The 25,210-nt window shown below is 39.7% G+C and overlaps 4 protein-coding genes across 4 annotated transcripts in view; 1 reads left to right on the top strand and 3 right to left on the bottom strand.

Annotated features, from left to right (window-relative positions):
* The window catches only part of nrbp2b (nuclear receptor binding protein 2b), a 31,100-nt gene extending 25,212 nt beyond the window's left edge, over positions 1–5,888 (bottom strand). The window contains exon 1 of the mRNA XM_046370804.1: positions 5,169–5,888. Coding sequence (XP_046226760.1) covers positions 5,169–5,288 — 120 coding nt within the window. The 5' untranslated portion in view covers positions 5,289–5,888. The remainder of the gene's footprint in view (positions 1–5,168) is intronic.
* Positions 5,889–9,517: 3,629 nt separating this feature from the next.
* On the bottom strand, positions 9,518–10,553 carry LOC124049649 (mannose-specific lectin-like). Its single transcript, XM_046371544.1, has 3 exons — positions 10,450–10,553; positions 10,049–10,142; positions 9,518–9,918 (listed from the first exon to the last, which is right to left on the bottom strand). The coding sequence occupies exons 2-3, from the start codon at positions 10,136–10,138 to the stop codon at positions 9,676–9,678; spliced, it is 333 nt and encodes a 110-aa protein (XP_046227500.1). The 5' UTR covers positions 10,139–10,142; positions 10,450–10,553; the 3' UTR covers positions 9,518–9,675.
* A 2,231-nt stretch (positions 10,554–12,784) lies between these two features.
* LOC124049650 (mannose-specific lectin-like) lies at positions 12,785–13,820 on the top strand. The gene is made up of 3 exons (XM_046371547.1): positions 12,785–12,888; positions 13,196–13,289; positions 13,423–13,820. The coding sequence occupies exons 2-3, from the start codon at positions 13,200–13,202 to the stop codon at positions 13,687–13,689; spliced, it is 357 nt and encodes a 118-aa protein (XP_046227503.1). The 5' UTR covers positions 12,785–12,888; positions 13,196–13,199; the 3' UTR covers positions 13,690–13,820.
* A 2,714-nt stretch (positions 13,821–16,534) lies between these two features.
* Positions 16,535–17,522, bottom strand: LOC124049273 (mannose-specific lectin-like). The gene is made up of 3 exons (XM_046370681.1): positions 17,408–17,522; positions 16,989–17,082; positions 16,535–16,886 (listed from the first exon to the last, which is right to left on the bottom strand). The coding sequence occupies exons 2-3, from the start codon at positions 17,076–17,078 to the stop codon at positions 16,626–16,628; spliced, it is 351 nt and encodes a 116-aa protein (XP_046226637.1). The 5' UTR covers positions 17,079–17,082; positions 17,408–17,522; the 3' UTR covers positions 16,535–16,625.
* Between the last annotated feature and the right edge of the window lie 7,688 nt (positions 17,523–25,210).

The raw sequence follows: 25,210 nt of genomic DNA, 5'->3' as shown, positions 1-25,210 counted from the left end.
TTTGTTATTTACTCCATTGCTGTCCACCTGCTCCATTCTAACCTGCTGCCTATTGGGGGGGGGGGGGGGGGGGGGGGGGGGCTTTTTTCAAAATATCGTTTGCGAAACTGCAATATTATTTTTTTTCCCCCATATTTCTCACCCCTAGCTGCCTGTGGCTGACACAAGCACGTGAGACCTAACACATGCATGGGATTTCAGTTAACATGCAAGTGCAGAAAACAGCATCTGCTCATCACATTCAACCTCACATATTCATCTCTGACGGTGAATTAACGCAAATGAATGCAGTCTTGCCCGACCCAGGCTGCCTCATTTCCATCCCCTCTGTGAACAGATGGACACAGGTCCTTAAAACAGAAGAGGGAGCAGTTACTGAAATGAGTATTATGCTCCTGATGCACCACCATGTGGGGATGGGTGTGGTTTCATGAGATCTACCACGTTGCAGTATCAAGCCAATATCACAGTGGGGCAGTGATAATCTGTCCAGGTTGGACTGTGATTAACATTTCAAAATATTTATATTCTTCTTACCTGGGTAAATATTACAATATATTCCCCATATTCACACCTGGAAGAATCTGAGTATGATTTCATCTATCCCTAACGAGGACCATACCATTTTTAACTTCACTTCCATTACTGCAGTGGCTCATGTTTGCGTACGTCATTCGAACCTATGGAAATAATATGGGTTGATTGACGTAACCGGCTAGCTAGCTACCTTAAAAAAACTCACGTTTAATACGCTACACATATGTTTTGACGTTGACACCAAAATTAAGTTGCATTTAATAGGCCTTTATGTGGCTGATATTAGTTTTTATAACAGGAAATCCTTTGTTTTCTTTCAGGAATGCAGGAATTTTACCAGGTGGTGTAATTGAAATTCTCTTTTTACTTGCCTTTAAAACAGTTTTTTAGACATCAGGTATAATTCTCAGGGAAGCATCTCAGATTTCTGGAGGTTTATTTGTGGACATCATAAATAATAATATCCCCAGAAAGTGTTCATCACACTGAATGTAACAATGTGCACTACATGTCTTTGTGGTCAGGTTTGAGTGAGTTACGACTCTGAGAATGAGTGCAAATTTGCATAAATCAGACAGTAAGGTGTCCATGAAGGTCTCCTTGAACTGTCACAGCCACTGCTGTGGACCCAACTGTTCACAGGGTTAATAAGATTGCCAAATGAGCAGGTGACGTCCCACCTGTCCCTTTCACATGGCACAGTATCACTCATTCAGGTTGCGCATAATCATTTGAAAATCTCAGCTTCAGAGCATCCAGCGTCTGATCTCTATGCATTTTCTGGAAAGATTAAAGATGAACTGCAAACAAGAGGGCAGTTTCTGTCAGTCATGTCTCAACATCAATATTTTCTGAGTCACTGACTTGTCTGTGTAAAACTTGTGTGTCAGCCCAGATGTCGCCATTTCGGGAGAGCAGAGATGACTCAGTCAAAGGATACGTGCCACCGATCACAAATCCTGACACTGTAAATCATTTTGCTGGTGACATGAAGCTTTCCTAACCAATCATGTAAACAAAGAGAGCAGCATTTCGACATCATGTGCAATAATCGTCCACCAACTGCAACTTGGAAAGAAAATAGTTTAAAGAAAAATAAGTTTCTTGTCATGTGGTTTCAGAGAACATTTTCTGTTGCTTTTCGCACAAACACCTGATCCGGGGAAAGATTTTCCCCAATGAACCACAATGCAAACAACTGTCTTTATAGTTGCTATGCTTGAGCTCACGCCATTTTGCTTTCCAGTCACACCAGCACCGCTCGGAAAAGAATCAAAGCTCTGTGTGTTGAGTCAAGAGGAATGAACTGACTTTGAAGGCAGTTTAAAAAATGTAAAACCATTCCCGCCTGCTGAGAAAACAAGGCTACAGTACCATGTGCAGGCCATGTGACTGTGCCCTGTGTTTATTTTAATGCCTGAGTTGAATAACAGATATGGCAGCGTGGATTCTGAACTTTCACCCACTGACTTATTTTACGAAGCATTCGTGTGCATTTCAAGCCTGACGCTCAGACACACTCGGGCCCGTTGCACAGCCATCCAACGTGTCTTCTGCGCTTTTAAGATTCTGTGCAAACTTACTGATCTGTCAACACAGGAGCGACTTCAAAGGCAGCTATAGAGTTAACCTGTTGGAGCACTAACACTTATTGGCTCGGCTTGTCCCCAGACAGGTAACGTCAGTGAGCCACGTCCAGGTGAGAATTCAAGTGAAATATTGAGTTACAATGGGAGCAAATTGTGTTTTTTTAAACTGGCGGGCGCAGTACCAAAAATATCATCATCATTGCAGTAACTGCAACACAGTCACAATACTGTTGTGACGGTAAGATAAATACTGACTATAAGCTGCCGGGATAAATCAATTCATCAAAATGTCAATCAACAGAAGACGAGTCTAGAAAAATGTTGACAGCTGGCCAATTGTCTAAAGTCATTTCATCAACCAAAGATGCCATAAATGTGTGGATTTGTTGGTTTAGAGCTGAAAAGATTAGTCGATTATATGATTAGTCAATAAACAATAATGAAAGTCAACTGCTATCGTATGTTCAATTCATTTAAGTCACTTTTCAGGTCACGTTTCCTTTTTCCAACTTGCAATTTGATGACTTCATGCTGGGCTTTAGGAGATTTTTTTTTCCCGATTTCTGACATTTCACAGACCTTTGTTTTTTTAAATTTCATTGAAAAAATATATAAATAACAAATTAACGTATACTGTAAAGCCCTTTGAGACAAACTGCTTGTAAAAATGGGCTACACAAATAAAGTTGTCTAGTCTTGTCTTGAAAATAGTGGTTAGTTAAGCCCCTATTTTAAGGACTTCTGAAAGGTCTATCATGGTGATATTGCCTGCTTTATGTTGTTGTAAACTGAATACCTTTTTTATTTAATTTTTGGATTGCTCATTGAATAAAATGAGTAATTTGAAGATGTCATCATGTGGTTTTGGGCTTTATGATGGTCATTTTTTCATTTTCAAGGCAAACCATTAGTTAAATTTACAAAAAAAAAAAAAAAAAATTGTCGAGTCTGAACCTTATATCTTTAACAAAATGTCTAAAATGTAATGTAATGTTTCCCACATTAAGGATCCCAAGGAAATTGTTATTTAAACTGAACAAAATCAGTCGCTTAAGTTTCATGTATTATGGGTTCAAGCTGATGAAATATATAACTGTAAAAAAACAAACTGAGTTCACCACATTGAAAATAAATTTGTTTATTTTATTTTTTACTCTGCATACATTTTTCATTGATACTCTGGTATAGATTTTTACTGTAGCAGACCTAAATAAGTGGTGCTTTCAGTGGAGGGTTAATGAAAATGTGCCAGCAGAGGAGGCCCAGAAAACATACAGATGGTTAATCAATGGGTGGAAAAACCACCACAGTGTGTGTGTGTGTGTGTGTGTGTGTTAAACGTGAAAGATCCTCAATGGCAGTGAGGTCAGGTGGTCGCAGTGTTCAACGTTGCGTGTATTCAACAGATAACCTTCAACTTAAATTCTCAGCCTTATCTGCAGTCGTTAGCGGAGACGACGCCCACTGCTTCACAATGTCTGCTTCTTCTCCACGATAATAACTGAAATTTTGGGTTTTGTTTTGTTTTTTTAATGAAATGTCCTCACATGGAACATGTGAACAGGTGATTGTCACAGACTCAGACTCACAGACTGTGTTTCATTTTGTGTCTTTGATGTTGACATGAAATGAACATGAGATTATTTGGCAGAAGAAGATTCAGGCAAGGCTGCCGGGTTGCTTTCTGAACAGCCCAGCTGCTGCTGATCCTCATGTGGAAAGGTGGTATAAATATAGCTGTAAATCTGGGATAAACAGGGACTTATACCCTCAATAATATTACAAGCAGAATAAATTGTCCTGTAATTACCTCAGCCACAAACACAGAAGCCTTCAACTGCTCTGCCTACAAACTGGCCCTTCAACGACTTGTCTGAATCTGCTCTGAACGCCTTTAGGAGCTGCAATGACAAATTTATTTCTTTCCAAGAATCAAGTTAAAGACAGAGGGATTATAAGTTTAAAATAAAATTAATATTAGAGCTGATACAACTAGCTGATTAATCAATTAGTGGATCTACAGAAAATCTGGAACTATTTAGATAATGCATTACTTGTGAGAGTAAATTCAACATTCCTGAGATCCAGCTTCTAAACTGTAAGAATCCGATGCATTTCTTTGTCTAAGGCAATCGTAAACTGACTATTTTGGGGATTCTGGACTATTGGTGAGACAAAAAACTATTCTGAAGTCCCCTTCATCTTTTACAGACGGCATGATTAATAAAATGAATCAATAAGTGACAGAAATGCTGCAACAAACAGTTACGTTCATTTCAAATTATTTTGTTGAGCGCTTCTTGAATAACTGATGCACCGTCATCGTTTTGGCTTTAAAATGTCAAAAGATTGTGGAACATCTCACATCATCGCAGATTCTTTAAACTGAAGGTGACATCTGCCCGTGTTGTCCAACCAGCAGTCCTAAACTGAGAAAAATCCACCTTTCAATGACATAAAATAATAATTAAAAAAAACCTACTCATGCAAGTGTTTGACAGCTGCCAGTAACTGACCATCTAAATAAAACTGACTGGTTGTCCTTTATATGAGCTATGGTTTGAATAATAAAACAATTCTGCGTTTCTCTCCCTCTCACATGCTTCTATGATACAACATACAGAGAAGGTGTCGGGCTTGTGTGCACGCCCACAGCATGTTGGTGTGATTTGCAACACTGAATTAATGGACTCATAAACTCCAGGTCTCGGTTTCGGAGTCAAGACAAGATCCTGAACAGAAATCCTGCGGATGGAGGAGCAGAGGGGGGGTGAAATAAACAAACTATTCTTGTCCCATTGAAATAGACTTCATGTAGGCTAAGCAGATCAACGGATATGCCACCGTGTTAGGTTTATGGTGCAAAACACCATGAGGAAATAACACCTCGGCTTGGATCAAGAATTGCATAACAGAGGATGTCCGTCATGATCAAAAAGGGCGACTTCACTGATTTATGTCCCGATCAAAGAGCAAACTGCGTGCACTTTAAGGAAAAGCGCTCACACACACACACACACACACTCAGACAAACCGACCAACCTGCTCTTTCCGTTTCTGCCAGCGGCCGCACGGGCTCTCCTCCAGGATTTCACTCTCATCCTCGCTCTCCTCTTCCTTCCCCTCCGATCCTGATTTTCTCTCCGGGACGGACATCGTCATTTTACTGCCGTATATTTCCAGATTTCCACCCCAGAATCCTCCCCGCCTCCCTCAACCCTGGACTGTCTGTCTGTCTGTCTCTCTGTCGTGTTGTTGTGGATCAGACGAGACGAGCGGTAGCGCAGAGACTATCAGCCGTTTGTCTGCGCAGGGAACAAACCCCACCAGCCGCCCCTACGACACCAGGCGCTCTCAGCCCCCTTGGCGCTCAAAACATCTCAAAGAGAAACATGGATGTTGAAAAAAAATGATATGTAGGCATTTCTCAGGCAGAAAGTAAAACCGCCACACCTCCTTTAGATGAAAACTAGCAGTGCACACATTGCAAGGACGCTGGACGTACTGAGCACGGTGGAAAATTATATCCCAGACTTCATGCGCCCTGTGGACTGCATGCAAAATAGCTTGCGGAATGGTTTTCTGTGTATCCGACTCTCCACAGTGGAAAAAAAATGCACAGTCGGTGAAGCAGAGCGGTTCCCAGTGCGGCCACTGCTCGCCTCAGATGTCTGGTTTAAGGCAGGGAGCTCTTTTTTTGACCATCTTCCACACGCGTCATTGTCGGCGCTGCTGCTGGATCTGAAGCAGTGGGCTCCTGCCAGGCACGGTGCGCAGAGGGATGGAGTACCGTAAAGTCACCAGTATGCGCGCACAGTGTATTTGGGGAGGCATAGAAACCGAGCCAGTCAGGAAGCTAAAACGTACATGGTGTCTTATGCGCGTGACCATCATCTCAACGTGGAGCAAGTCAGAGTTTTGACAGGGAAGGGTCGCACGGTTTCATTTGTAAAATAGGTCAAATGTGTCTAAAATTTTAAAACAGATCATCCATCCATCCACACGGTGGCTCCCAAACTTAAGACTCATACCGGCCAACCCAACCCAGTGAATTCATCAGTTTTCAGTCATTTTACTTGCCTTTGTGGTTGTTTGGTGTATCTGTTTAGATCTTTTTGGTTATTTTGCACGTGTATGTATGCCTGTTTTGTGTCACTTTGTGGTACTTTGCTGTGTTTTGGTTGCCATTTTGTGTCTCTTTGAGGTCATTATTCTCATTCTGATTATTTGACTGACTTGCCTACACGAAATGTCAACCGTCGCTGAAAGCTTGTGCCCACTGGGTCCTTTTGGTGATCCTTCTGTGGAACTAACAAGCCAGATATGTGTCACCTTCTGACTCTGGTGGCCACCCTGTGACCCTGCAGCAGTCTTTGTTATGTACAGTCAGCCTGCTATAGATATAAGTGGCATCAGCTTTTAAGTGTTGCTTCAATTTAATATCATGCCGAATATCTGGTTTGCATTATATCCAGTTTATGGTTTGTAATATTTTATATGGTATTATATCATTTGTCTCAGTATGCTCAGAGACAAGTTTCTTAATTGTAGCTTATGTATTGCAGCATAAACCCAAACCAGATCAATAAAATCTGCATTCAAGCCGAGAACACAGCAACATTCACTAAAACCAGAACGTTAAAACCAGAACAGGGCATCAGAAGGGCCTGGCTGGTTAATATGTTAATAAAAAGACAAAGAGCCTTTTGTACCTTCACGATGAGGGCCTGTGGCCTAATGTGGCTCTGGTTGTACGCTCATCAGAAAGCACAGCGTTAAACCTATAAACGCCAGCTGATTTTATATTTCACTGACTTCTTGTGGTAAAATCTTGGCCAATATATTACTAAGAAGTGGCCTGCGGATTAAAATTGTTCAAATTGTTCAGCAGAAGGTGTTACGGGCAAGCTCCAACTAAAACCTTCAGATTCATCGCCCACCATGAAGACTGTTAATACAGCATGTTCAGTGCTGCAGGGCTTTAATTAAAAAAATAAATAAATAACACAAAGGAGAATACACTGCATACAGTAAACTGAAAATGATAATAAGTTCATATGGCTGCTTGAAGTAATGAACAGTGTGGCAAACATTTAACTCATTAAATGCAGGTCATCAATACTGGTACCTGCTAAGTTCTATAATAAACATGTCCTCCCTGAAGCAGTCCTCCCCAGGCTTGGGACCGGCAACCAGGAATGGACTTGTCTGTGCATCCCCTGTGGCTGGTTAAGCAAAGCAAGGCTCGGCATGTTGCCAGTGGACACTTTGACACGCTGCCTTCAGGGACCAGGGATCAAACCACCGACATTCCCATCAGTGCTCAACGTATCAATAGATGATATACAAAAAGTGCATAAAGACAGAAGACAAGTAAAAATGATTACAGGGACATTTCAGGGAAGTTGAGTTTCTTTAGGGTTAATCAGACGATGACCACCTGAGGAAAAGAGAAACATGAAGTAGATATGGAGAAAGTTGCCACCGACACAAAATCTGCACGGGTTTTATTGTCTATCTTCCAAACTGCACCTCCTTGAAGTCGTTTTCTGGACACTAAATGGCTGCTGTCACTGACGTTGACAGTTGCAGCCCTCAATGTAAAAACCTGTGACTGTTTGTATCCTCCTGAGCCCAATCCAGCAAGAATACGGTACTCAGTCTGTGTTTTTAAGTATCACCCAGTGGTGTGTATTACTTCAGGAGAACTGATGTTTTTAGTGTGAACCTTGTTGCCATCTAGTGGATCTGGTTTGAAAATACCTCTGGAGGTAAAGCTGTAGCACAAGCCATCATGTGGAGACATAATACACAGAATGAAGTACATTTACTTCATAATCTTTTCACCTGGTGGCTTGTTTTAGATGAAACATCATTTGACTTTTTATACATTTGGTCCACTCTACCTCATCATCTGCAGGCTCCCACTCAATTTTCATGGCTCACCATTCATTCACATGGCCTCACTGTCAGCACCTCAGTGGAAATAGCATCACATCTTCACTGGTTAACAGTTCAGTTATAATCACAGATCTATCGAGTAATCATGCTCTTCTTCTATTTTTAGCCCACAGAGAGCCTGTGAGTGAGTCCCTGTTCTGCCAATTCCTCTCACTGTTAATGAGATTTACTCTTGGCACAAGCGGCAGAGCAGACAGTGACGCTGTCTAGACGAGGCGCGTCTGGTAGGGCACAAAATGGGGCTTCGGAAGAGGTAGCAATAGTAATGGGGTAGCCACAGCACCAACACAATAATGAGTAGTCAACAGCAAGGGGAGGAAGGATTCAGATCCTTTATTTCAGTATATGTCCCACTGCTACACTGCACAGTTACTCTGTTGTAGGTAAAATAGTGATAATGTTACTTGAGCAAAAGTACAGGAAATCAGGAAAACGTACCTAAAGTAAAATACTGCAGGAACATGATACTGTTACATCATCACATTTCATTAGATTACTAATACATATACATTAATGTGAGCAGGATTTACAGCAGCTGGTTGAGGTAAAGCTCATTTTGAATTATTATGTAGAGAACTGCAACTAATCATTATTTGTTTGTTTGTTGGTTTGTTAAATTCTCTGAAAATAGTGAGAAATACTGTCACAATCACTAACACTAACCCTCAGAGCCCAGAGCCACACCTTCACAATGCTTGTTTTGTCCAATACAAAAGTCCTAATGACAACTTTAAATAATCAAAAGGAAAAGCAGCAGATCCTTACATTTGTGAAACATTTTGAAAATCTCATACCAGAGTACAGAGTGAAGAATTATTTAATATTTAAACTGAATTCTTTTTTTTTTAAATCTTCTTCTTTTTTAATGTAAAGCAGTTGCGTGTAACCACAGACCTGTTAATGCACGCTTGGTGAGCCATGCGTGGTCACTGCAGTAGGATCAGCATGACATCTTGTGGTGCCTTGCTGCAGTTGCACTGTTTTCTCTCATTTTTACCTGTCAAGTTCCTCTTGGCTCAATGAATGGCAAAGTAACTCAGACGTAAACTTACATCCTGGTTGTTGTATCACAAACCTAAAAGTCTCTGCTTCCTTGTTTTTTGTTTTTTTTTTACTCAAAAGGGAGCAAATGAATACTCTTGGAACAGAACCTGCAAAGTTCTGGAAGGTTTACTCAACTTTCTGCTTTCTGAACACTTAGTCTATGATAAACTGTGAACTTGTGCTGTGAAGCTTTCCTGGCAGATGCTGTAATTCAGTTATTAGACCAGCTGATCCTCCACCAAAGTGTTGGCGCATTGAACCCCACACTTCTGGCTGACACTCATGCTGATGCTGCTATCTTTCTAACACTCTCTGCCAAGATGTTTGCATCACAAGTAAAACGGTTCTGTTGAAGTATTACTCAGAAGAGTAAAAACACAAATGTATACATTGTTAAAGTTTGTTTTTATTCAATTCCAGCTTACATAGCAAGGAACTTTATTGTAATTCATGCTGACATCCAAAGATGACATTTAAGACAAGATAACATTCATTTTCAAAATGCCTCTCGGGAGATCTTGTCATGATTTTATGCTTCTCGGGTTTAATCAGAGCTCCAAATTTTTTCAGCTTCCCTGTACAGCTCCAGTGTGCCATCATTGGTCAGTTGCAGATGGCACATGTTGGACTCTAATTTGCCAGTGCCTGTGCTCCATCTGGGCTCATCTTGCTGGTTGTACATAACTACGTTGCAGTTGCCCTGCACGCACAGGCGGAAACCATCCGATCCATCAGTGCCTGAAGCCCACACAGGCTTCCAGCCATATACGACAAAGTTGCCATCATCCTGCAGGCAGAGAAAGAGACATTTGACTGTCGTCAGAAAATTAATTTACAAGCACTTGTTCTTTTACTTTTGTATTAACTGTTACACAGACAAACATGTGTCAGTCTAATAAATATCTTAAGTTACTCACCTGGAAAATCGCCTTAAATTCTCCATTGTTGGACACCAGAAAGTCTCCCCTGCGGAGCTCATCATTTTTGGACAAGAAGTTCCTGCTCATGATTCTGCAACAAAAAGAAAGTTTGTGTTGATTCATCTAAAACACTTTAAAATACACTGAAAAAGCATATTGTGTGAGTTGGTTTGTAGTTTCATTTGCACATCATCAATGACTTTGGTTTTACTGAACTGTAGTTTTCTTTTCACATTAGATTGCAACCCACAATGAACAACATAATTACTTGTTACTAATATAAATGTTATATGAAATTTGACGGTAAACCTCCGTGATTTCTTTTGTGCATTAAACTAATCTGGCAGATTAATGTATGAATCCATCCATCATTCAGTGCACAAGTACAAAATACTCACAGGCTTGAATGTCCCACCCCAGTCAGACTGCAAGCAGAGGAAAACGAGTGAAGTAAAAGACATGAAATTCAACCCATTTTTATATACCTAAGATTGGGGAAGAGAGAGAAGGCGGGCAGAGAGGGAGGAGCCATGTGACTGCTGACAACCAGTCAAACTAACAATGAGTCATCCATTATGATGAAAGTAATTCTGGTTACACAATTACTTTATTTTAATTCATCAATTACTTCAGGATTAATCAGAATGTTTGACTTATAAAGCTTTTGTCCTGTAGGTATAACAGGCTCTTGCCAGATTTAATGACCAAGAACATAATAAAGGATGTGCTCTGTGCTCCTACAAAAGATTTAGTCAGTTTAGTGGAAGTCAATCATACACTTTCATACAATTTCATCAAAGAATTTTTCGATTACTGCGTGAATGTTCTTCTGGTGTTCTGGTGTCAAAACTGGTGATACAGTAATATAAACTTTTGGTTTGTCTTTGTGGAAGAGAATTGAAGCGTAAGTTTTAATGTTGCATCTTTGAAAGAAAACCAGTTTTTCAAAAACTCTCAGCATTTTACAATGGACCAACCAAATGATGTGCATAAAAGGAGATCTTGTGTGCACACACAGTCATCCCTCACATGTGGAGATGTTATAAATTATTAGTGCTCTGTATTACCTCTACTGATGAAATATATCTCTCTTGTAAAAGCTCCCACTTAATACTCTCTAAAGCTCAATGAAGAAAGCAGTGAAATAGAGCATAAGGGAGAAGCTGGCTATATATCATTTCTCCTTTTTGTTTTATATTGAAACAAAATAAAACTGGGGCCACAGCATTACAATTAAGATATGCAGAATAACAGATTGCACTTATTGGAAGTAGCAAGAACAAACTAAAACTCTTGTGATTTTGCACTTTTTGCTGTGATTAATCTAACACTCTTTGGCAAGATGTTTGCATCGCAAGTGAAACTTTTAGTCAGAAGTCAGTACAAGGTTAAAGTGTTACAATAAAGTGCACTGATCAGTTCTGTGGAAGTCTGCTTTGAAAAAAGTCATCTAATTACGGCAAACTGGAGCTGTACAAGGAAGTTGAAATAATTTGGACCTCTGACTCAACACTGGAGGCATAAAATCAGGATGTGAGCTCATGACCGTCTGGTACGGTATGTATGGTATGGATCAAGAGGATAAGATAAGATAAGATGAACTTTATTAATTCACTTGTGGCAGCTCACAAGGACAGAAGAACACACACACACACACACACACGCACATCATGAAAGAGCGTTGAGTTGAAAATTGTGTTTTTGAATGTGAATGGGGCTTTGGTTTAAAAAAAAAAATCTTGAGTTTCAGGATTTTGTGTCTCCCATTTTTGACGAAATCAGCTACTACAGACTCCAATAATTGCAGCTTTAGCGTCCACAAAGACTTTTTGTCAGTATATCCATAAGTCTTAAAATTTAAGCAAAAGGTGTAAATAACTGTTCAGTCTGTGGCTGGACAAATGTGTGTGCACACAGGCTTCCTTTATACGCATCATTGTATTAGTCCATTAATTATTTTTCTATAGAATATAATATCACTTTATATTTAAAATGCGTTCAAGTAAGTTAACATATAATGCCCTTTTTTCTTTCTAAAACATAAAATCCTGAAACTCGAGATTTTTGTTAAACCAATATTCAAATCAACACTCTTTCATTCTACAATAACAAACTAAAAGCTTATTTTATGTATCATCAGTTTGAAAGCCAGAAAATGTGTGTGTCTGTGTGTGAGTGTGTTCTGCTTTTTTTCTTGATCCATGCTTCCTTGTCCAAGTCTTTAGGATAAGATAAGATAAGAAAACCTTTATTTGTCCCACAAAGGGGAAATTACAGTGTTACAACAGCAGGGTACAAGAGTTTCAGGATCTGAGATATTTAACATGATAAGAATAAAAAATATAAGAAATATAATAAAATAGTATCTACCTATCTAGAACTCAACTACAAAGCTCTGCATAAATAATAAGTTCACCAGACCAGTTTCACTTGTGGGGCAAACATCTTGGCAATGAGTGTTAGAACGATAGCAGTATCAGCATGAGTGTCAGCCAGATATCATTATCGTGATATGTAAATAGATGTTAGTCTGGTATACCTGCAGGACAAAAGCTTTATAAGTCAAATATTCAGATTTTTCCTGACTGAAGTTTATTGTGGTTAAAATATAATACCTAACATTATTAAAGTAACTGTGTAACCAGAATTACTTTCATCATAATGGATGATTCATTGTTAGTTTGACTGGTTGTCAGCAGTGACATGGCTCCTCCCTCTCTGCCCACCTTCTCTCTCTTCCCCAATCTTAGGTATATAAAAATGGGCTGAATTTCATGTGTTTTACTTCACTCGTTTTCCTCTGCTTGCAGTCTGACTGGGGTGGGACATTCAAGCCTGTGAGTATTTTGTACTTGTGCACTGAATGATGGATGGATTCATACATTAATCTGCCAGATTAGTTTAATGCACAAAAGAAATCACGGAGGTTTACCGTCAAATCTCATATAACATTTATATTAGTAACAAGTAATTATGTTGTTCATTGTGGGTTGCAATCTAATGTGAAAAGAAAACTACAGTTCAGTAAAACCAAAGTCATTGATGATGTGCAAATGAAACTACAAACCAACTCACACAATATGCTTTTTCGGTGTATTTTAAAGTGTTTTAGATGAATCAACACAAACTTTCTTTTTGTTGCAGAATCATGAGCAGGAACTTTTTGTCCAAAAATGATGAGCTTCGTAGGGGAGACTCCCTGAGGTCCAACAATGGAGAGTGGGAGGCTATTTTCCAGGTGAGTACATCAGATTTTTTTAAGACATTGTTTACCAGCTTTTCTTAAATTAAAAATAAATGAATAAATTTGAAAGATTTTATTTTCATTGTTTTATTAAATTCTGATAACATGCTCTGTTTCCGCCCTGCAGGATGACTGTAACTTTGTCATCTATACTAACGGGACGCCTGTGTGGGCTTCAGACACTTACGGATTTGATGGTTTCCGCCTGTGCATGCAGGGAGACTGCAACCTGGTCATGTACAACCAGAACGACGAGCCCAGATGGAACACAAGCACCTACAGGCTTGAGTCCAACATGTGCCGTTTGCAACTGACCAATGATGGCAAACTGGAGCTGTACAGGGAAGCTGAAAAAATCTGGAGCTCTGATGACTCCAAAGGCAACAAATTGTGAAATGATGTCATGACACGAAAAGCTTTTCCGAGTCCTCTTCGCATCTCAGCATGAATTACAGAAAGCTACCTGCTGTGTAATCAGGAATAAAATAAAAGCAAACTTTCACGATGTATACATGTGTCACTGTTTGATTGTGGTCTAATAACTGAGCTACAACGGAGCAGATAGCTGCTTTGCACAAGTTAACAGGTTATCATAGACTAAGTGCCCATACACATGTGTGAGTGACAGCAGAAAGTTATGTAAAATTGGTTTACTTCACTTATCAGGTTAATGCTGGAGTCTAAATGCTAGAGTCAAAACACTGTGGACACATATTTGGATATATTAAAAAAAAACGCCTCAAAGTGACTTCCCAAAATGTCTGTTCATCAAATGCGATATATTTTATTTTATTTTTTGTTTATTAATTGTATTTTTCACCGTTCTATAGATGTTTCTGAAAGAAGTCAAGATCTGATCTCAATCAAATTTTGACCAAATGTGTGCTTACTGTGTTTTGACATTGTGTGGCAGCATTGTCCTGATGAAGTGATGTTGGGCTATTTTACATAACTTTCCGCTCTCACTCTCACATGTGTATGAACACTTAATCTATGAACACCTGTTAACTGTTAACAAAGCAGCTTCTCTGGCAGATGTTACAGTTCAGGTCAGTTCAGGTTATACCATCTGAATCTCCACCTAAGTTCTGGTGGTTTCAGCTTCTAGCTCACACTCATGATGATACTATTACTATTCTAACAGTATTTGTCAAATGGTTTGCATTACAGAAACGGACACCTCAGGAAAAAAATGCAATTTTAGGGAAGGTTACACCTAAATAGATGTTGGTTAATTTGAGCTTTAGTGCTAAAGTTTATGTATCTCTGCACACTCATTGTTGAGTGTGAAGCAGTTTGGTTGAGTGGTTCTCTAGAAAGCTGCAAGCAGGAATACCAGAGGCCCATCAATCAGCCTATTGTGGACAGGCCTGTGTCTATAAAAAGTGTTCACCCATTCAGATGTTTTCCCCTTTTTATTATTTCTATAAATTGAATCACAGTGAATATAATTTTTCTTTTATTTTGACAATGGATTCCAAAAAACAATGTATTTAATATCAAAGTGAAAGTAGATTCAGATATCAATTAATTAAAAATATATCATGTAAAACAAGTGACTGTATAATACAGTCACTAAGTCAATAAGATTAGCTTTATCTGGGGACAGCAGGGGCAGCTAGCTTTCATTTGATATTATCGCTTTGTGTAGTTGGCTGTCAGTTTTGCTGTGGCAAAAACAATAGTTTGATTTTGATTTTGTTTAATCATAACTGTAGATTTCACACTGTTTTCATTGAAATTCTATATTTCTATAAACATTTCTTCTAAATTTCTTAAAAATGTTGTTTTCAATTGAATCCTGACCAAATGCACAAATTGCAAATAGCAGCTGATTGATATCTACCACCTAGCAGATATGACAATCTGGCAGAAGGCGGAGGCTGCGTTGGAGACAGACTAGGGAAAGGAAAATCAGAGTCATGGCCCTGAGTTTTGATCATAATGATTGGACTTAGATTCAACAGGTGACCAGAAACACGACCAAACAAATGCTACCATGACTTTGAGTCTCCTGGATGAAATAAAAAAAAACTGGTCACTAACGTCTTTGCCATAACAACTTGAAAGGTAATAGTATGTCGGTGCGTTGTTTCTCTTGTTTCTGCCGCCCCAAAGTAAATAAGATATAAGTTAATTCAAAGTTACCAGTCTGACGGACGCTCGACAGCAACTAACTATCACTTCAGTGATTTCAGATTGTGTCCATTTTAATAGGCATTGCCAGCATGCACATACATTATGTACAGTATTTTTCAGAGATTTCGTTCTTTCTTTTTTTTTCTTTCTATTTTTCTTTCTATTTCTTTCAAATACAGGTCATGGCCTCAGCTATACATTATGTGTATATAGTTTTGTTTCTTCATTAATTCTTGGGAACCTGCAATGCAGAACTGAAACCAAATGAAGAACCAACTTTTGCATCCCTCTAACTTAACATCAGAGTACTTAGTGCTCAGAATACAAGAGTGGAGGGTAGAGTGTGTGAAATGCAGCGTATATACATTTTTTTTTGTTTTCACAAGTTGACACACCACACATTGGATTACTGTCAAAGCTCTTTTGGCAGCGAATTCAAAATATTTTAAAGGTTAACCCCACCCCGGACATTTTTCTTCATTACAGGAATAAAGGATAACAAGACAGGATTTGAGTGTGGGTGAACGGATGAACAAAAGTCTGAAGGGAGTTTTCTATGTGCCAGGTTTTTGCTAAAGACTCAGGAATCCATCACCTCTAGAGCTACTGTAAAAACAAACAGCAAGAAGAGTTTTGGATACACGGTAAATCTGAAATTATTGCCTTTTGAGGCAAGTTAAGTCCCAAAAGTTGAACTTCAGACTCTAAACAGATCACACCTTGCAGTTTTGGGTTTGAGCTTTCCAGGTAAATATTGTTCTTTTTTTTCTGCCCTTCATCTATTTTTCAGCTGTCGTGACAAGTAAAAAATCAAGCGAACCATCAAATCAGCTTACAAAACACAAAGGCAAGGTGCAGATCAACTGCCCATTAGCATATATAGATAGATAGATAGATAGATAGATAGATAGATAGATAGATAGATAGATAGATACTATAAAGCTCATATTTCTTTCATATTCCTTCTTATTTTTCCATGTTTTAATGGTTTTCAGCTCATTAGAAATGAAGCTAAAATCACACATAGGATCTATTCAGTATGTTTACCATTCATTCTGTTTCAAGTAAAGAGTACAAGAAGCTGAGACGCAGAGACATACTTGTGATGCAGAATTTAATTTTTTATTTGGTTCCAGTTTACATGGCAGGCAGCTTTACTGAGTAACTCAAGCTGACATTCAGATGTTTTTATTACTTCATGCCTTTGGAGTTAGCAGAGTTCCAAATCTCGTCAGCTTCCCTGTACACCAGCAGTCTGCCGTCATCGGTCAGCTGAAGACGACACATGTTACAACTGGATTTGGAAGAGTTTGTGTGCCATTTGGGCTCATCTTGCGGGTTGTACATGACCAGGTTGCAGTCAGCCTGCATGCACAGACGGACAGCATCGGATCCATAAGTGTCTGAAGCCCACACAGGCTTCCAGCCATATATGACAAAGTTGCCATCATCCTGCAGGCAGAGAAAGAGACATTTGACTGTTATCAGCATTTAAAAGCACTTGTTCTGTCACTTTTGCATGTATCATACTGATAAATGTCTTGAGTTGGTCACCTGGAAAATCGCCTTAAACTCTCCATTGTTGGACACCAAGAAGTCTCCCTTGCGGAGCTCATCATTTTTGGACAAGAAGTTCCTGCTCATGATTCTGCAACAGAAAGGAAGTTTGTGTTGTATTCATCTAGAACAAGTAACAACTAGAACTAGTAAAAATGCATTTAAAGCACATGCTCTTTCAGTTTGTTTGCTGTTTCATTTGTCCACCACTGACAAACTTTGTTGTTTTGTTTTTGTTGTATGGAATAATAGTTCTTTATCTTTTTACCTGAGTTTTTACCCAGAATAAGCCTTATGCAGTCGTGATAAAAGTCATCAGCACATATTAAACAGTAAATGCAATGACCTCTTCATGCTTTAAACCAATCATGCACAGTAATCTATGAATCCATCCATCAGTATAAAAGTATACTTACAGACTTGAATGTTCCACCTCAGTCACACTGCATGCAGAGGAAAAGGAGTGAAGTGAAAGATACGAAGCTCACTCCTTTTTATATTCCAACACCAGGCGTGGTTGGCCCGCCTTTCTCTGGCTGGGGAGACGAAAGCCCACTGTGAATACGTGATAAACATGCATTACGTCATCATGACTATGGCATGCATTAGGTATGCACTTTACCTTCCACCAAACACTTTACTTAGCAAAACCACAATGTGTTGTAAAGTACTTCATTGCATCATGCACTTATTAGTATTCAGTGAGAAGTAGCTCCTATCTACTGAGTTAGTCTCCCCTGAGGAGCTCATCATTTTTGGACAAGAAGTTCCTGCTCATGATTCTGCAAGAGAAATAAAGCTTGTGTTGTATTCATCTCACACACTGAAAATGAATTGAGGATACAGTTTCTTTGAACTGGTGTGCAGTTTCGTTTGTGATTTATGTTCTTTTTACCTGAGTCTACACCCACAGTGAGCCTTACACAGAAATGTCATGTCAACACTACATATTTAACAGTAAACTAGCCAGAGGGCCAGAGAGGGGCGTGTCATCCATGAAGACAGGTGATTAACAAGCGTGAATTATAATCACATGCTATGTCAGCAAGAATGTAGCGTGACAGGACTTAAAGACCTAAAAGTCAACGAGTGTGGCAATCCACTTCACTTAGTGCACTGTGGAAAGTAAAATATGTCACTCACAAGCAAGGATGGTATGAGGATGAGCTCTTTGTGGAACACAAGATTATGAAAAGGGTGTTACTGTCTGGTGTCAGGAACACATCCAGTCATCAAACTGATGCAAATTAACTGTTGTTGCAAACAGTTTATTTGCATTTGATTGTAATCAGTTTTACCTTGGCCTCAGTGACAAACATACAGGATGATGGTGCCGTGGTTTTGCACTGTAGCCTCACGTCTGGGCCCTTCTGTGTGGAGTTTGCATGATCTTCCTGTGCCTGCGTGGGTTTTCTCTGGCTTCCTCACACAGTCCCCAAAACATGCATTTTAATGAAGTGGTTATTTGGCTACTCTACAATGCCCCTAAGTGTGAGTATGAAAGCCTCTGTGATTGTCTTTGTGTGTCCACCCTATCATTGGCTGGCAACCAGTACAGGATGTACCCCTGCCTCTTGCCTGTTGTCAGCTGGCAGAGGTTCCAGCCCCCTCACAACCCTGCGTGGATAAAGTGGTATAGAAAATTGATGGGCGGGTAAACATATAATTGAACGTGTGTTAACAGAATATTGACATGGGACTGTGGGAACATTGCTCCGTGGGAAAATGTATTCATTCTTTGGTTACAGTTTGTCAAAATTTATGTGAGAATAAGATGCCAGAAGGTAGAAACATAATCTGAAAACCCCCCTTGGCTGTATGTGAGATGCTGAGACTTGTTCAGATTCAGATGTTAAACGATGTTGAATGGGGTTGTACAGGATGAATATCCATAATAAGAATTCAACTTATAAGGAATCTGGATCTCTAAATTTGGAAATACAACACAAATACAGCAAATGCTAACACGCTTTGTTCTTTTTCTTTATTACACAATGTTACATATCGTTATTACACAGTTTTTATTACACAAATCTGGAATACAGTGATCCTATGAGTGAAGAAGAGCCTTCTCACAACAGAGACAAATTAAAAGCGTGGTTGAACTACCAGCATTTGATGAGAGCACTACTTTCAGAAAGTTACAACGAGAGTTGGCACGTCAACCCACCCTTGTGAAATAAGCATGCAACAGGTTAAGTACACATTATTGGCTACACGTTGTCTTTGATCTAGATTTTCTTTTACTTTTTTGGTTTTTTAGCCAGCAGACACAGCCAACAGCGTAGGAGCTCCACTGTTGTAATTCATTTTTTTGCAGTGTTCTGTCCTGGTTGTCCTCATTTCCTGAAACAAGAGAGTAAACACATTGAGATGTCTGTTGAGGTGCCAACACAGGAAGGTACAGACCAGCATAAACTTCAGTGCACATCCATCAAAATAAAGAAATGCTGCATAACTCATCTAAAGTGCCAGGTTTTATTCACCTCCCCGGACTGCTGTTTTGTTCACCATTTGGTGTCTGAGGTTGTTTAATACAGATTCTAAAATACCTTAAACATATAAGAAATTAAACATGTTTTTCAAAGAATGGAGGAGATAGAAATGTTGCTCTTCAGGAGACATTTTGGACTCTAAAACTAGGGAACTTTAAACTTGAGAAGATTAAATGAGAAATTAGAGTCCACTAGATTACATTTAACCTGTAAGGTCGGAGGTTTTGGAAAAGAGTGTCTCACAGATTTAGCATCAATGCAGCAGCATCAGAGATGTTTTCTTTTCTTTTTTTTCGTTGCAACCTGGCTGCTCACAGTTTGGTTATGGATTGAGATCTGTTGAGCTATCAGTGGCTAATGTAGCCTCAAATCACCAGCCTCCAGCAGAGATGAGCAGCATGCTACAACTTTTTGATAAGCTCACTTTTTTCTAACTCCTGAGCTCCTGATTTCCAAATTTCATTTTCAACCCTGTAGCCTTTAACCACAACTGACAAAGTGACAGCAACCTGGAGGATTTAACCACATGTATTTGGAGAGGGAGTAAAGCTTGGTGTAGTCAACTGGAAAGCACGTTTTCGGGTAATTGTGCAAAACCTGAAAAGCTCCATTCTTTCGTGCATAAACTTTCCCACCACACAGACAGGCGATGACAACACAGGACATGTGTAACCATACCTCTGTGAGTCTTGGCTTCTGGATACAGTGCACGTATGGCTTGGGGTTCGGTTCTATCTGGTCATCTGCTGTTTTGTAGCAAACTGCACAGTCCATCAGTGGCTGTGAAGCAATAAAGAAAAACCAAACATTTTTTAAAAAAGCATGAGGATGCTGTTGATACCGCACACAGGTTTGAAATAGAAGCTTTTCCTTTTAAAATTCACCCACTCTGTCATTTCTGAAGGGGCATCTCAAGGGGTTAGAATCACTCGTTCCTTTGGGACACCTGGTTGGTTTCAGGTAGAAGTGGTGGTAGACGTATCTCACACCGAATCCAGACTGCAAGAGAGCAGAGGGTCTTTTTAATACGACACAGTCTGGGACCTCACTAGTCAGCATGTGTTTGTTTTCACTTAATGAAGAGGTATTAAGTAGCAAAACCACAGTGTAACAATACCACCACAAGTTCTGCATTCAAAGTAAATCACTTTCATGTTGCTGCTCTTAAAGGTGAGGACAAGTTTAATTACTTCATCTGCTGGTGGGTAGCTTGCCTTGCAAATAGCAAATGAAAAAAGTAGAAAGAAAATGGAAATTAAAGTGCCTCAGACTCATTAGACTGTTGCTCTATAATGTCACTGGACTTTATGCTTTTTTCTTTTGAGATATTTGCTGAAACAGCTGTTCTTCTTGGGAGGACAATTTTCGAAAAATAACCAAAACTGTTACCAATCATTCTCTGAGGTCCATGAATGTCTGTGTGAAATTGAATGGCAATCCATGCAGTATTTGTCAAGAGTTTTTACTGTGAACAAACTGCTTGACTGCTGCTCTAGAGGCTGTGATGTGCTGTGACATTGTGGTTACAGTTGAGCCCTAAGGCATCAAAAAAGAAGCAATTCCTCCTGCTTCACAGAATTTCTAGTTGTTGAAAGATGATGAAAAGATGAAAGTGACATATTTCGTCATTGGAGGGAACTCACTCCAATGAAATTCATGCTCTGCATTTAACCCACCCAAGTGACGTGCACACACACACAGCAAACCCGGGGCAGTGGGCGACCGCGTGCAGCGCCCGGGGAGCAGTGGGGGTTAGGTACCTTGCTCAAGGGTACCTCAGCCATGGACACCGGCACGGGGAATCGAACCAGCGATCCACCGGTTACGGGTCCGACACCCTAACCGCTGAGCCACGACTGCCCCCAAGAGGTGTGGGGCGATTTCTGCTCGGATGTATTGAACCCCGGTCCTTCTGGACCGGAGTCCCCCGCCTTACCAGATACGCCACTACTCTGTTATGTTCGCTGCACTCGTTGCACTTGATGTTATGTAACTTGAAGATATGTACAGTATGTGTCCTCTCAATTCTGCTGTGATTACAGTGTACTGCACGGGGTGCGGCACATCAGAACAACGGACATCTCCCACCACTGCGTCCATTATCCAATAGATCTGAAGTCATGTTCAAACTACTATCCAGTGAGAACTGTACACCAATTCCTGCTCCATATTATGTATTTATCTTATGTCTGTCTCTGTTAAAGATGCAAACAATCAGTGTGTGCGTCCCATTCATTTTTTTTTGCCTTTAAATGTTGACTACCTCCTAATTTAAATGATTAATTATTGTTATTAATAGATTGAGCAACAGCTATCTTGTTGATACAACTGCAACTTCCACAAGTCAGATGGGAGGAAAATTACTTTCAGCTGCGCAAGCAAAGAAAAATTCACCCTTCAAATGATTAAATTATGAAACCACATGCACAGCACAAACAAAAATATCACAAGGCAGCAGAACATTTCTTCATTTCAACATTTCTCACAACAGTTCATCTGGTTTGTCAAAATGCCTCTTTTAAATTCTTGATTGGTGTAATAATAAGCCTCTGTTTCAGTTATCAGCTCATATTTGTCTTAATTACTTCATAACTGATGCGATAATCTAGTGAAAGCTAAGCTAAGGAGTAAAAATATGTTGCTCATTTGCAGCTGTTTTGTATTTCAGTGCTGGATTTTCTCCAAGCCAACAACTGAAATACTTCAATGACACCACACACTGATAAATCTCAGAGTATCAGGGAGACGAATAGTGGGAATGTGGGATATATTTTTTTTTTCCTTTAATATGTGCATTTCAGCAAAGACACACCTTATCAGTTGTTTGTTTAAGCAAAACTAAGCCCTGGTGAACACATGATGAAACTTGAAGATTCAAAGTACGTTTTGACCCGAAGCAGATGTGAAAACAAGTACGAGCAAGAATTCCCAGAAGGCATAGTGAGAGTGCCAAGAGGCGAGGAGAAATGAAAGCAGGACTAGTCTAAAGCAGAACTTCAGTCATTTTTCTTACTATTTAAAATTATAAATAAATGTTTGGCTTTTTAGTTTTAACTAGATAGTTTCAAAGTATCGTTAAGACTTTCAGGAGAACATGTGCTTCAAATCTGCTATGTCATTACTTTATATTTATGTTTACTGCTAATATTGAACGTAATAAACAGAGATAAAGACCATAATTCTTCGGGCCTTGATTTCATGAAAGAACTGATAAGAAGAACGTAAACTCAGACGCCAGATTTACCTCAATGTCTGACTTCTCCAGACTTCTCAAGAAGCGAAAATGGTGGTGCACCCCAGCATGTGAGTTGAGTTGCTCTAAAGCCAGATCAACTCCCTTCCTGTAGTTCCCAGGCAGCTCGTTGTAAGACTCCTGGGCCACGGCAGAGTACAGCACAGCTCCAGCACAAATCAGTAACACCAGTCCAGCAGCCATCTTCCTGTGAGTGTGTGAGGAGACCAGCTCGGCTCAGACGGCGAACACCCTCCTCTGTCTGAGGGATTGATACTCACATCCAAAACAAGTCCTATTATGGCTGTAGGAATAGCAAGAGAAACTAAACACACTGACCATCAACAGGCCTGCTGACTGTTTACTTTCTATGTCCCCACAATACCCGAGGGGGACACAGATCAAAGCATGTCTTAACAAAAAACATTCTCAGTGGGGAATTTTGACAGAAGGGGCTACTTACCGGAATGGGATTACACTCATTCCCATAAACGTTATTATCATGAGTAATCGGACTACTAATTTAATTCCTGGAAACAAGCCCAACATAGCCTGAAAAAACACTTTGGCCCCAGGACAAATATGAAGGTCAGAGTTTATGGGTGGGTGAATGAACTCTTTAGACTCTGCTTCATCAGCTCCCTTGTTGTTGCACTGACAGGAAAGTGGGTCACTTAAAGGAAACGAGAGTTCTTCTTTGTAACTGGCTAATGGGGGCGGTTCGTTCAGCGGTTTTGAGAATAATGCGAAAATGAATGAATGACAATGTGCAATGCGTTACATGCAGTCAGAGCTTTCAACAACTTTAACACTTGTGGATACTTGTATTGTAAGTGAGTAGCAATGGTGGGTAAAATTCCTGCATTCAGATTCTTAATCATGTGTACAAACTTTTTCATTTAAAGGACTTATAGGTGCCAGACGAGAGAGTTTTGCCTACAGAAAAAAAGTAATAATAGGAGAAAGTCAGAGCCAGAAAAGCCAGAAAAGCCAGAAAAGCCAGAAAAGTCTAATTTCACGCTTTTAACAACATTTTGTAACCTGGCTGTAGGAATGTGCCCCCAGACAAGAGCATTAGTCAGTGAGCAATGTTGGGTGACTGGTTCACAGTCTGCCTTCTCTTCCAAACCACTGATTTATGGACGTAGCTTTTTGCATGGGGGTCATTGTCATGCTGAACAGGACAGATCCTGCCCCAAACTGCCTCCACGAAGTTGCAAGCACACTACTGTCTTAAATAACAATGTGTGCTGTAGTAATAAGAGGTCCATTAATTGGAGCACAAAAGTATAACCAGACTCAGGTTTGTTTGATTTTGACAAAGATCCCTCAGATAGACAGGGACAAGAAAATTAAGTGATACTGAAGGACCTAAATTTAAATTTTGTGTGACCCGTTCATTAAGTTTTACATCATCAATAGGAACAAATGGGCCTGGGAGCAGATGGAGTTTCAAAAGACTTACTGACATGTTGCTGGTTTTGACCCACTTACTATTTATTTTACAGGTTTTGTTAGCAATAAGAAAAACAGAATATCACCAGCCTTACTCTTACCAATACTTCCAAACATTTAGTCGAAGTTAAAATATCAAAGTAGCTACCTCAGTACATACAGTGTAAAAGAAAAAACAACCTGACTGTTTCCAAGTAAAACAATTTTGTTAAAGTCAACGTCTAACTAACTTATTTGCACAACTTGCTGGATATATGACACAAAAATCTCTCTCAATGTGATAAAGATTCACCAAAATACAGAAAGAATACATTTGACCTGTTTTTAGTTAGTCGTGCTAATAAAATATCTCCAACAAGCACAAGCGAACAGTTTAAGGTGTGACAACATATACTAAATGAGTCATCTGGGTGTTCACTCGGTTCCTGTTGAAGCCAGAAGTGTTGGGGATCCACTGCTGTAACCCATTTGGTTGCAGTGCTGCACTCTGGCCACCTTCATCTCCTGTAAGATAAATGTAAACACCTTATGAAATCAGCTTTTGCAGTGAGGTTTTGGGTCATGGTGAGCTCTTGGTAAACAGACTAACCTGTGTTAGGACCGTCCTGTGGACGCAGTGTACATATGGTTTGGGCTCCTGTTCAATCTCGTCTTTAAATGTTTTGTAACAGACCGCACAGTCTATCAGCGGCTGCATGAATGCACACAAACAAAACAGCACTCAGAAGAGTTAGAAAAGACACTCGCCCTCGAGTTCAGCAATGCAACCCGAAATCAGATCAAACTTACTCTGTCGTTTCTGAACTGGCATGCTGTGGAGTCGACTGTTCCTTTGGGACAATGGGTGGCTTTAAGGTAGAAGTGGTGGTAGATGTATTTCACATCAAATCCGGGCTGAAAGGAAGAAAAGGAGGAAGATTAGCTTCGAACAACTCTGAACCACCTTAAATCGTTTTATCTGATAAAAGCATCGCATTCCTTGATAAGTACAGCATTTCCTGAGGATTTAACTCATTCAACTGCCGGTAATCCATTCA

The sequence above is a fragment of the Scatophagus argus genome, chromosome 18, assembly GCF_020382885.2.
Source record: "Scatophagus argus isolate fScaArg1 chromosome 18, fScaArg1.pri, whole genome shotgun sequence".
Classification (NCBI taxonomy): domain Eukaryota; kingdom Metazoa; phylum Chordata; class Actinopteri; family Scatophagidae; genus Scatophagus; species Scatophagus argus.
This window is presented reverse-complemented; position numbering and strand designations above follow the sequence as displayed.